Here is a 12,302-nt window from a genome sequence, read left to right as displayed (position 1 = left end):
TGTTCATGACACGTGGCTGTCACCTTTATGACCACCTCAGTAACCCACCTTGGTAAAGGCAGATCTCATTTTTGGCTGCATTTAGTTTTTGTTCAAGATTAGTAGCCTTTTTCTTAGCACAGCCTGCAGTGTACTCATGACACGTAGTTATCACCTTTATGATCACCTTTGTAACCACCTCAGTAAAGCAGTGCCATGGGATCACAGCTGTTCTTCCATAGTCCAGATCCTTTGGACTAGATGGCACAACCACTATTTTAATTATTTGCTTTCCATTTTCATGAGATACATGGGTATGGTAGTTCTAGAAATTGAATTACTGTTTATGGTTTTCTTTTTTTTGGGGGGGGGGATAGAGTCTCGCTCTGTCACCCAGGCTGGAGTGCAGTGGCGCGATCTCTGCTCACTGCAGGCTCCGCCTCCCGGGTTCACGCCATTCTCCTGCCTCAGCCTCCCGAGTAGCTGGGACTACAGGAGCCTGCCACCACGCCCAGCTAATTTTTTGTATATTTAGTAGAGACGGGGTTTCACCATGTTAGCCAGGATGGTCTCGATCTCCTGACCTTGTGATCTGCCTGCCTCAGCCTCCCAAAGTGCCGGGATTACAGGCGTGAGCCACCGCGCCCAGCCCTGTTTATGGTTTTCAAATTGGAACCTCTCAGTGCGTTGTATAGACAGCTCTAGTGAATGATCACACGAAAGAGCTTCCATTTGAATCTCAGATGTTCATTAACGGATTCATAAATACTTCAAAATAAGCCTAATGATTTATTAACTTATTATCTAATAATCTTAAAACTATTAAATTTACTTTAATAATTTTTTATTAAAGGATTAAAGAAACCTTCTACCCTGATATTCCAAATCCAGAAAACTGTAAAGCGTTACAGTTTCAAAAGAGTGTCTGTGAGGTAATCTTTTATTTTCTTATATTTATCTTTGACATGTTGGCTTGTTTTTTTAATCTTTTGTGAAAAGTTTTTAACATGCAAATGTCATTCTAAGTAAAAAGTGTTGGGAAGATAGTATACTTTGAAACATCCCAGTTTCTAAAATTATTAATTTTAAATTATACCGTGCTCTTTTTTCTCCCACAAATATTAATAACAAGGAAAAACTGATACGGAAGAAAAAAGTGGCTGTGCTGTAGTGTGAAATGCAGAGTAGTAGAGGCACCTGTTTACAAGCAGATTTGGGGAAAAAGGTGCCCCTGTTTGTAGGAGGAGCATTGCAGTAGCATTTAGTGCTATTTTTAATCACCATTTTAAAATTTATTTCTAGGGAAGCAGTGGTCTTAAGACATTGGAAATGAATCCTTGTACCCCAAATAATGTTGAGGTTCTAGAAACTCGATCAGCGTTTCCTAAAATAGAAGATACAGAAATAATTTCGCCAGTAGCTGAGCGTCCTGAAGATCGCTCTGATGCAGAGCCTGAAAACCATGTGGTTGTGTCCTATTGTCCACCCATCATTGAGGAAGAAATACCAAACCCAGCAGCAGATGAAGCTGGAGGGACTGCACAGGTCATTTACATTGATGTTCAGTCGATGTATCAGCCTCAAGCAAAACCAGAAGAAGAACAAGAAAATGACCCTGTAGGAGGGGCAGGCTATAAACCACAGATGCACCTCCCCGTTAATTCTACTGTGGAAGATATAGCTGCAGAAGAGGACTTAGAGAAAACTGCGGGTTACAGACCTCAGGCCAATGTAAATACATGGAATTTAGTGTCTCCAGACTCTCCTAGATCCATAGACAGCAACAGTGAGATTGTCTCATTTGGAAGTCCATGCTCCATTAATTCCCGACAATTTTTGATTCCTCCTAAAGATGAAGACTCTCCTAAATCTAATGGAGGAGGGTGGTCCTTTACAAACTTTTTTCAGAACAAACCAAACGATTAACAGTGTCAGCGTGTCACTTCAGTCGGCCATCTCAATAAGCTCTTATTGCTAGTGTTGCTACATCAGCACTGGGCATTCTTGGAGGGATCCTGTGAAGTATTGTTAGGAGGTGAACTTCACTACATGTTAAGTTACACTAAAAGTGTTCATGTGCTTTTAATGTAGTCTAAAAGCCAAAGTATAGTGACTCAGAATCCTCAATCCACAAAATTCAAGATTTGGAGCTCTTTGTGATCAAGCCAAAGAATTCTCATGTACTCTACCTTCAGGAAGCATTTCAAGGCTAATACCTACTTGTACGTACATGTAAAACAAATCCCGCCGCAACTGTTTTCTGTTCTGTTGTTTGTGGTTTTCTCATATGTATACTTGGTGGAATTGCAAGTGGATTTGCAGGCCAGGGAGAAAATGTCCAAGTAACAGGTGATGTTTATTTGCCTGACGTTTACTCCTTTCTAGATGAAAACCAAGCACAGATTTTAAAACTTCTAAGATTATTCTCCTCTATCCACAGCATTCACAAAAATTAATATAATTTTTGATGTAGCGACAGTGATTTAGTGTTTTGTTTGATAAAATATGCTGATTTCTGTGCCTACTGTATAATGGTTATCAAACAGTTGTCTCAGGGGTACAAACTTTGAAAACAAGTGTGACACTGACCAGCCCAAATCATAATCATGTTTTCTTGCTGTGATAGGTTTTGCAAGCCTTTTCATTATTTTTTAGCTTTTATGCTTGCTTCCATTATTTCAGTTGGTTGCCCTGATATTTAAGATTTACATTTCTAAGACTATAGACCCATGTTTCTTTTAAATCATTTTATTTTGTGATAGTGACAGCTTTATATGAACAAATTCAATATTATTCATAAGCATATAATTCCAGTGATTTACTATGTGAGATGACTACTAAGCAATATCTAGCAGCATTAGCTGTCTGTATTCTGATTGGGTTTCGTTCCTCCTGAGGAGACCATGCCATTGAGCCTGGCTACCCAGGCAGTGGTGATCTTTGACACCTCCTAGTGGATGTCCTCCTGCTCATGAGTCTTTTCATCATGCCAGATTATCTGATCCAGTACTCACATTTTTAAATATAAAACTAAAGAGAGAATGCTTCTTACAGGAACAGTTACCCAAGGGCTATTTCTTAGTAACTGTCATAAACCGATCTGAATCCACGGGCATGCCTGTGTTGCAGGTGTAGCAATTGCTTGGTGAGCTGTGCGTAGTTGGGTGCCTTCAGCACAGCATCCTCTGCCCACCCTTCTTTCTCATAAGCGATGTCTGGGGTGATTGTGGTTCTTGGAAAAGCAGAAGGAAAAACTAAAAAGTGTATGTTGTATTTTCCTTGCCCTCAGGTTGCCTGTGTATTTTACCTTTTCATAGTTAAGGCAAAAGTACTTGAAAATTTTAAGTGTCCAAATAAGATATGCCTTTTTTGTTTGGTTTTTTGGTTTTTGTCATCTGAGGTTCTGTAATGTATTTACAAATAATGGATCAGTTAATTTTTTTGAAGCTCATATTGTATATTTTTAAAAACCATGTTGTGGAAAAAAGCCAGAGTGACAAGGGACAAAATCTATTTACGTTCTCTGTGTATGAATCTTGATTTTAACTGCTAGGATTCAGCTAAATTTCTGAGCTTTATGATCTGTGGAAATTTGGAGTGAAATGCAATTCATTTTGTACATACATAGTATATTAAAACTATATAATAGTTCATAGAAATGTTCAGTAATGAAAAATATATCCAATCAGAGCCATCCCTAAATAGTGTTCTCTTGTCTTCCTTTGTATCCTCTTTGGCTCCTTCCCTTAGCTTCCACCCCAGACATGAGATCTAGGGCTGCCTTCTCTCCCTGCCAAATTTTGCTGTTACCATAGTCTGCTTGCCCTCAACTCCTGCCTTGTTCCCTGTTGAAATATATCAATCCCATACTTTATCTCTCCAGGACAAGGATAGGCGTTGGCTACAGTAAACGTTTATTGCTCTAAACGACACTAACCTGAGATAACCAGAAAAGGCCAGAAGAGATTGTTTGATCTTTGTCTGTCAATATATATGCATTTCAACTGTGACCATCTGGATCCAGGGCCCTTTCTAACCTATATAACGACTCATTTGTTTGGCTAATGATGAATATCACTGGGGCTCTTAAGTCCTTTCGTTCTCTGCAAGACTTCACTGTTTTTTCTGTATGAAAGAAGTGCAGAATATCACTCACCTTTCCCCTACTTCTGGAGTTTCATACACAAGGATCACTAGCTTAATGAGAAGCAGAGTAACACTATTAAGTCTGGGCAAGCTCCTTATAAGTTGCTGTATGCTTAAAAGAGTGTGGTTTGTGTCTGAGGCCAAAGCGGTTTTCCTTCTTTTTCCTCATTGAATTGAAGACAGCTAGACCCTTGTGCAGATCCCAGGATATTACCTCTCCTCCCACTCCACCTGTGTGTGTAGGGAGAGCAACAACACGGGAAGAGGAGAGGGAAGTGGGAAGGAGAGATTAGTCGCATGTCCAGTTGTCTGAGACACTGGTAAATGTGCACTGTTTGTCAATGCTGGTTGCATGCCTGGATTTACAAGGTGTTCTCATACTGATTGTGCTCTGTCCAGTTAGATTTGTGGCTTCTCCCTTGGAAGCGACAATTAAGGACTAGTTAGAGGCAGAGCTAGATGTGTTCTCTCCAGCCCTTACTGACTAGGAAAATAATTGAGAAATCCCTCTTTTCCTCTTCAGTGAAAGCCCAGTCATTGGTTAGAAAAATCTAAATGTCAAACTAGCATTATGTTCCATCATATCTGTGGGACAGTAATTCATGTAAGACATATTTTTACCTCTCTTATGAGTCAATTCACTTACAAGCCAGTTTCAACTCAAGCTTCCCTTCCAAGGAATGGAGGTCATTATGGGGCTCATTTATGAGTGACCATTTTAAATAAATAATATTTAATATTACATTATTAAAGACTTAGCTAGACTTTTAACATTAGATGAACTCGTGAATCATATAGTGCATAGATTAGCACATGTGTGCAATCTAGGTCATCAGCTTGTTGAATTTATGCAGCCCTGGATTTGAGACTGTGGCCCTGAGTGTCTGGATAGTTGAGTTGTGTGTTTATGTGCTTATGTGATAGAGGTGCTTTGTTCCTGCAGCCTAGAAACAGAAGCAGCCATTCATTGAGAAGTTTAAGAGAGGAAGTATCAACCTCATTTTCCAAACCAGCATTACTTTCACGGCTCATGGATCTGAAAGATTACATTTAGAACATTTAGTACTATTACACTCTCAGAAACTGTGGTAAAAAGTCACATTTTCAAAACTTCATGCACATTGTATTCTTGTTGGAAATAAGTCCTGTAGTTTCTTAATTGTCTTCATGCCGTCCATATTAACAAGCATTACAAGTCCTTTTTGTATTTGGGTAATTATTTGTAATTTAATGAAGGAGACCAGGGAATGTTTTCTTCCAAAGGGAATTTAAAATCAATTTTATGGTATTTTGAAAGTAAAATATTCATTAACATGTCAATATTTTGAAAACATTATCTCAAAGTTTTCTATCACTCAGGTATATAATCTGATAAAAAATTTTTTTGTTTGTTCTAAGGTTATTTTTGCTATTCTCTATTTTGAATTGTGTTAAAATTTGTGTGCATTTTATGAAATGCCTTTTTTCGTATTTTGAAAGTGTAAAATTGGGCATCTCAGAGTAAAATGGGGGATTATTAGCTACAAAAACTAGACACATTGTGAAAGCTCAGTAACTAATTTTCTTGACGGAGTCCTATCCCAGAGTGTCACAGATTCAACAGAATTTTCCTGAAGGGCGATACACATCAAAATCTGGGTTGTGTAGATCTGAGACTATTGACTCAAAGATTCAAATCTACTTTGGAAGTGACTGCATGGTTTGAATGAAAACTGAGGAAGGGCTCATGCCTGTTATCACTAGATATTTATTTCTCCATAATTTTAAGTGTTCATACTTCCTTCTTATTTGATGGGTATGCAACTGGGGCATGTTTGTACCAGCCAGCGTGTGTTCTGCCCAACAGTGTGTCCATGTGTGAGGTTAACTAATTCAGAACTCATTCTCTTGATAAACTTTTTCTTGAAAGCATCTATTTTAAGTCTTTATTTCCTGCTGAAATGAAGTTTCATGCTGTCATGCCCATCTTATTTATTCTAGAAGAAAATTTTCATAGAAGAAAATGATTTATGGCCAAAGTTACAGAACGTTCATCTTTTAGACTTAGCCTTAGAATATCATTGGAAATTAACTTGGCTTGAGTTTGGTTCATTTATATCTTTATGGATTATGTACCAGGGCCATTAATAACACTTAAACCCCTTATTTTGCTATGGTGGTTAGATTTTTTATTCCTTTTCAGTTATGCTGTTAATTATTACATGGTCACATTCATGCTTATTACAGATGAACTATTTTTAGTGCCAATGTAAAGGATTAAGGATAGCATTCAATTAGTTGGCTGATATGTCAGGCTTTATTGTACATGGTAATGTTTCAGGGAGTGTGATTTGGTCTAGAATATATCCAGATCCTTACGATATTGGGTTATGACAGGATTCTATTATTTTTAGCCATGAATGGTGCTTATTTTTCCCTATATTAGGAATATTAATATTTGGATTATCAGAGTCCATGTTATAAACAGAATTTATCTATGCAAGACAAATTCTAACTGTGCAACATTTTCATGAGAATTAAAAGTAGTGTGTTAAGGGGAAACTCTGAATGTTTTTATGTATAAGTGCCTAGCTAAAGAACCATAGAACAATAAATCAAAAGCTCTTATAAAAGAAAAACTGACTGAACATTAACCAGAAACAAAATATTAATAATTTACATTATTTTTTTTGGTTGCTGGGACTGAATACCCCAAAAACTAAGAGATGTGAGTGGAGAAAATGTCTACTTGATAAGAAAATTGATTTATATTATATTTACAGGTGTCTTCTAAGATTGCCTTTACAGTAACCAATCAAAACTTTAAAAAAAAAAAAAAGCTAACAACATAGATCCTGTGTGTTGCACATAAGACTAAAATACTTTGCACACCAGATTGAATGGCTCACTTAAGTTGTTGAATTTCCTTACACATTTAAAGTGTACTTTCGTTTAGAATTATCCATTTTAAATGGGTAACTTTCAACTTCTGAACTATTTTCCTAAACATTCCAGTAGTGTATTATAAAAGATCAAAATATCTCTAGGTGGTAATACAATTTTCATTTGTAACATGGAAAAGCTAACTGTTAGGTTTAACATTAGTGTTTTTGCAATTGATCATAGAAAAGAACACTAAATAATGGTTTTCATACAATTTTTGTTAAACATTCTTCTCCCAGTTTGATTCCAAATACTTTTTCCCATTTTTTCTAATATATCATAAACTAGTGGTTCCTTCCATTTAATTTTTCCTTCCAACATAATATTTAGGAAAAATATAAATAACATTGTGAGTAGCAGGAGACAACACGAAAAAGAAGCCTTTCATTGTTGCAGAGGTGTAGGTATTATGTGATTGATGCTCAAAATACTTAACTTTCCCAGTAAGAATGTTAAGTTTTCTTCTCTTTCATTAGCTGGCCATAAGTCAAGGTCCTTATAACACTAGGAAATTACCTGTTTTTACTTTCAAAATTGCATTATAGTGAATTACTGTTTACAAAATACACATACTGTGAACAGATATAAGTTTCTGTCTTTTATAAGATTGTTTGTAGAATGAATGTTTTTTTAAAGTGAGTATTATATGTTAAATATTTTAAGTTTTTTATAAATACTAGTAACTGTTTACTAATTTTTGTTTGGTCAAGTGCTTGTAAATGTCGCTGAAAGAAGATAGGGAGAAACTGCGGATCCCAAACTGTTCCCTTTTTCATTTCTTGAAATGTTACCACTACAGATGCTTTTTTTTTTTAAGGTGAATGATCAGTTGTGATGTGCTGTACCTAAAATCATGTTTAATTGTATAAGGAAACATTTAAATACACATATACAGGAAGAAAACTGTAGACGAAGTATGTGTGTGTGATTCAGTCTGATTCACAGAATTCTGAGAGTAATATGGAATAAAACAACTCCACTTAGATGAAAACTGAAGTATTTCCTGCCTTGTGAAAATTTGGATATTAAATTGCTGTTAGAATGGGAAATTTGGACACTTTATATCATTGTATAATTTCAGAATTTAGTTACTGTATCTTTTGGAAAACATGATTATAGCAAAAACATAGAAAATAAGTAATCTATTACTAAAACACCATAAATGTAAAACTAGTATGCTTGGCTGTTAACTCTAAAGATGTTACTTATGTCTGTTTTTAAAACATGCATGTATTTAACAATTTTATCATAGTATTGTCATGGAAAAAATAAATATATTTTCTTACATCTTACACTGACAGACTTGGGCATTATTGGGATTTTCCCCATGTTACACACTTGGGAGAAGTGGTGCCTGCTTCGTTGTTGTATTTTTTTGTTCTATCCCGTAAGAAATACTGTGGTTGTAAAGCAATCACATAGCACTATGGATGTATTTGTAACATTTGAATACATTGCTGTGCCATTGGTGTGACATCCATCTGTCCATTAAATCATTATTGTTTACCTGAGAAGTTAGCATAAAAATAATCAAATAGTGGGAATCCAACATTGGCAAATAAATAATAAATACTGGTCTTTAAAGTAATGGTTTTTAGTTTATGCCCTCTGAAAATAGCTTAAACATTCCTGAAGATTCTGAGAATGTATCAAAATTTTATTTCAACCTATTAGGAAATACAGTCAGATTTAGCAAAACCAGTAATTTTAAAGTATAAAGTGATCTTTTCTTTTTTTTTTTTTTTTTTTTGAGACGGAGTCTGTGGTCCAGACTGGAGTGCAGTGGCGTGATCTTGGCTCACTGCAAGCTCCGCCTCCCGGGTTCACGCCATGCTCCTGTCCCGAGCAGCTGGGACTACAGGCGCCCGCCACCGCGCCCGGCTAATTTTTTGTATTTTTTAGTAGAGATGGGGTTTCACCGTGTTAGCCAGGATGGTCTCGATCTCCTGACCTCGTGATCCGCCCGCCTCAGCCTCCCAAAGTGCTGGGATTACAGGCGTGAGCCACCGCGCCCAGCCAAAGTGACCTTAAATAGATAAAAATGGAGAAATTAAGTCCTTAGTCATATGTATAGCCTAGACTTAGCCAGATTGAAACATGAATGGGCCTGGATTTAACCACAAGAAACTCCAGACCAACTTAATTGTGAAAAATATGTTAGTATTTAAGTGCAAGGAAGTACATACATATGGCCTGTCCTTTGGGGATTCTCAGTGCATAACTTGTTTCCCAGATGGTAAGTTCTTGAGTCAAAATGTATAACACCCTCAGACCCAGGAACTTTTAAAAAGGATCAGAGACGAATGATGAAATTATTGGGGGAAAAGATAGAGATGTATGAAAAAAATATTAAAGGTATTCAATGTCAACTAAAATGTTAGCTTACAAACAAGTTCTTCAAAACGAACTATAATAGCTTGTTTGGAGTGGCTTATAAATTTGATCTTACTGGCTTTCTCCTGGAGTGATCAACAATAAAACTGAATTGAAAATATTCATTGTGCTGGTCCCAGGGAAGTTGAAGTAACAAGAGATGCCTTGAACTGATTTGTGCTTAAATTGGAGATGATTTTATCCCTGGGTGATGAGTTTCAGATTAGCGATAAGAAAAGCTTTTGAGGATGATCTTGATAAAAACTGTTCAGTGATGGCCAGATGCAGTGGCTCACGCCTATAATACCAGCACTTTGGGAGGCTGAGGCAGGTGGATCATGAGGTCAGGAGTTTGAGACCAGCCTGGCCAACATGGTGAATCCCCGTCTCTACTAAAAATACAAAAAATTAGCCAGAGGTGGTGGCGCACGCCTGTAATCCCAGCCACTCGGGAGGCTGAGGCAGGAAAATTGCTTAAACCTGGGAGGTGCAGGTTGCAGTGAGCCTAGATCACACCATTGCACTCCAGTCTGGGTGACAAGAGCAAAACTCCATCTCAAACAAAAAAAAAACTTTTAAGTGGAAATAACTTTAAAATGAATGCAACCCCAGTGTATGAACCGCTGTCTCCAAACCTTCGAAAGGTATGAATGTCCAGCTTTAGCTCAAACAAATCTTTCTTCCCCTCCTGCCCTCAGCCTGCCTTAACTCTGCTCGAGGTTGAGCCTCTAGAGGCACTTACATAGTCCCCTCACCTACACCATCCTTGGAGTTGTTGCAAGCCAGAGTCTGAAAGCCTTGAGGAAGCAGAGTGTTGAGAACAGATGGACCCTCGTAGTCCTAAATTGCCCAATTACCAGTGCAGGCAACATGCCACCTTCAGAATGGAACCTAGAGTCTAATTTCCTCAATTGCCATTGTTGCTCCTTTCCTTTCCTGTGTTGGCTGAGGCCGGGTTCACACCTTTTCCGAGTCAGCCACTGCACTGCAGGAGGTTTCACAGGCCTGGCTCCCATCCCAGCATCACAACTTACTACCAGGATAACCTTTGGAGAGTTAAATTCAGCCTCTCCCCGTGTCCTCATCTCTGAAACGTGGCTCTTCATGCCCACCTTTGCAGGACTAGGGAAGATTAGACAGAGTACATCATGTTCCCAACAGAGTGGATGTTTGCTACCCATGCCTCCTCTTGAGAAACTACAGGAACACCGAAGGCCTTAAAGGTATAAATGCCTCTGCACTTGTTTGGCTGCTCCTTAGGTCATCTCTCCCAGTTACACAGAGAGGAGCTGCACAGCTCAGGGCCTGCAGGGGAGCCATGGCATCTGTCCCCCCAGAGTGAATGCAGGGGCTTCACTTAGACAACTTCTTCCATCTGCAGGGCCCAGTTGAGGCCTTGCTGGCTCAGAGAAGCCTTCTCCAGCATCGCCAGGCCCTCAGTCCTGTGCCTTCCCAGGCCTGCGTGTCCCCACGGCACCAAGCGCAATCGTAACGCTTGATCTGGGAATGGGAATTGAACAATGTCTCGGGCTCTTACATCCATGAAGCTTAGTTTAGGATCTGCCACATCTCAGGTGCTTGATAAATATTCTTTAAATGCACCTTGAGAAAAACGTGGTTTAATGTGTTTCCCTGGGTATCAGAAATATGTTATTTTACAGAGCGTGATCCTACAGAGGGTGATCCCTTGTGAGATAGTCTTAGAGTGTGTAAGACAAGGGAACCCTGGTTAAGGACAAGGATGGGAGGCTCCCTGTGGTAGATCAAAGCAGCTCCTGCCCCAGATTTGGGCCATCTTGCCTTGTAGTAGATGCTTAAGTATGTGTTGAATGCAATTACCTTGTTCTCCCTGGACAGAAATTTACCCTTATCTTCTTACCTCTTTGGTAACAGCAGATGGGAGATAAATGGCCTTTATCCGAAGTGACAACAGGTTAGAGTCCTTCTACCCATTGTCTGTCACCTCTGCCCTCTGCCCTCTTCTCCCCAATTTGAACCTTGTTTTCATTTTCTGTGAGTCAGGTTCTCTGTATCCTTCAACTTGCATGGACAACTTGCATGACCAAGTGATCCATTCTGGCCCCCGTCCCTCTTCCCTAAACTGCGTATCTGCTTCTCTGGAAGATAGTCTTGGCTCTGATATTTCAGGCATCTACTTTGTGGGCAGGTAAGCCCTGGCATGTTTCTCAGGCCACACCACTGTAGTCTCCTATTCCACCTGGAAATAACACATATTTCCTTATACACAAAACTTGCTTCCCTCAAACAAGACCTCCTCAAGCATCTGGGCCAACGGTCCAGGCTCATCCAAGCTTATGGCCTTGCCATCAGGAGAATCCTCCCCAGCTCGCCATGAGGACTCTGGCCTGGCTTGCCATGTGCTCATCCCTGGTTCAGTCCTGTGGCTGGACAGAGGTTCTATTCAAAGGACATTTTCACAAGAGTTGGAGAAAGACCAGTCCGTCCAAAAGAGGTGATATCCTGAGTGGACAGAACAAAAAATACTCACTGAAGAAAAACTAGAAAATCAATGGTAAAGAATAAGAAATCACACAATTTTTTTTTATTTTTTATTTTTTGGCCGAGACAGAATCTTGCTCTGTCACCCAGGCTGGAGTGCAGTGGTGCGATCTCGGCTCACTGCAACCTCCAACTCCCAGAGTTCAAGCGATTCTCCTGCCTTGGCCTCCCAAGTAGCTGGGACTACATGCTCATGCCACCAAACCCAGCTAATTGTTTGTATTTTTTAGTAGAGACGGGGTTTCACCATGTTGGCCAGGCTGGTCTCAAACTCCTGACCTCATGATCTGCCTGCCTCAGCCTCCCAAAGTGCTGGGATTACAGGGTGAGCAACATGCTAGGCCCACACAATCTTTTTATGC

The 12,302-nt window shown here is 39.1% G+C and overlaps 1 protein-coding gene across 4 annotated transcripts in view; it reads left to right on the top strand.

Moving 5' to 3' along the window:
• LIFR (LIF receptor subunit alpha) overlaps positions 1 to 6,770 on the top strand; it is a 74,953-nt gene extending 68,183 nt beyond the window's left edge. For all 4 annotated transcript variants that reach the window (XM_045393645.3, XM_045393648.3, XM_005556763.5 and 1 more), the window contains exons 19-20: positions 833 to 911; positions 1,282 to 6,770. In XM_045393645.3, coding sequence (XP_045249580.2) covers positions 833 to 911; positions 1,282 to 1,905 — 703 coding nt within the window. In that variant the 3' untranslated portion in view covers positions 1,906 to 6,770. The remainder of the gene's footprint in view (positions 1 to 832; positions 912 to 1,281) is intronic.
• Positions 6,771 to 12,302: the final 5,532 nt, after the last annotated feature.

This window comes from Macaca fascicularis, chromosome 6 (assembly GCF_037993035.2).
Source record: "Macaca fascicularis isolate 582-1 chromosome 6, T2T-MFA8v1.1".
NCBI lineage: Eukaryota > Metazoa > Chordata > Mammalia > Primates > Cercopithecidae > Macaca > Macaca fascicularis.
Note: the sequence above shows the minus strand (reverse complement) of the source record. Positions and strands in the feature narration are given on the sequence as shown.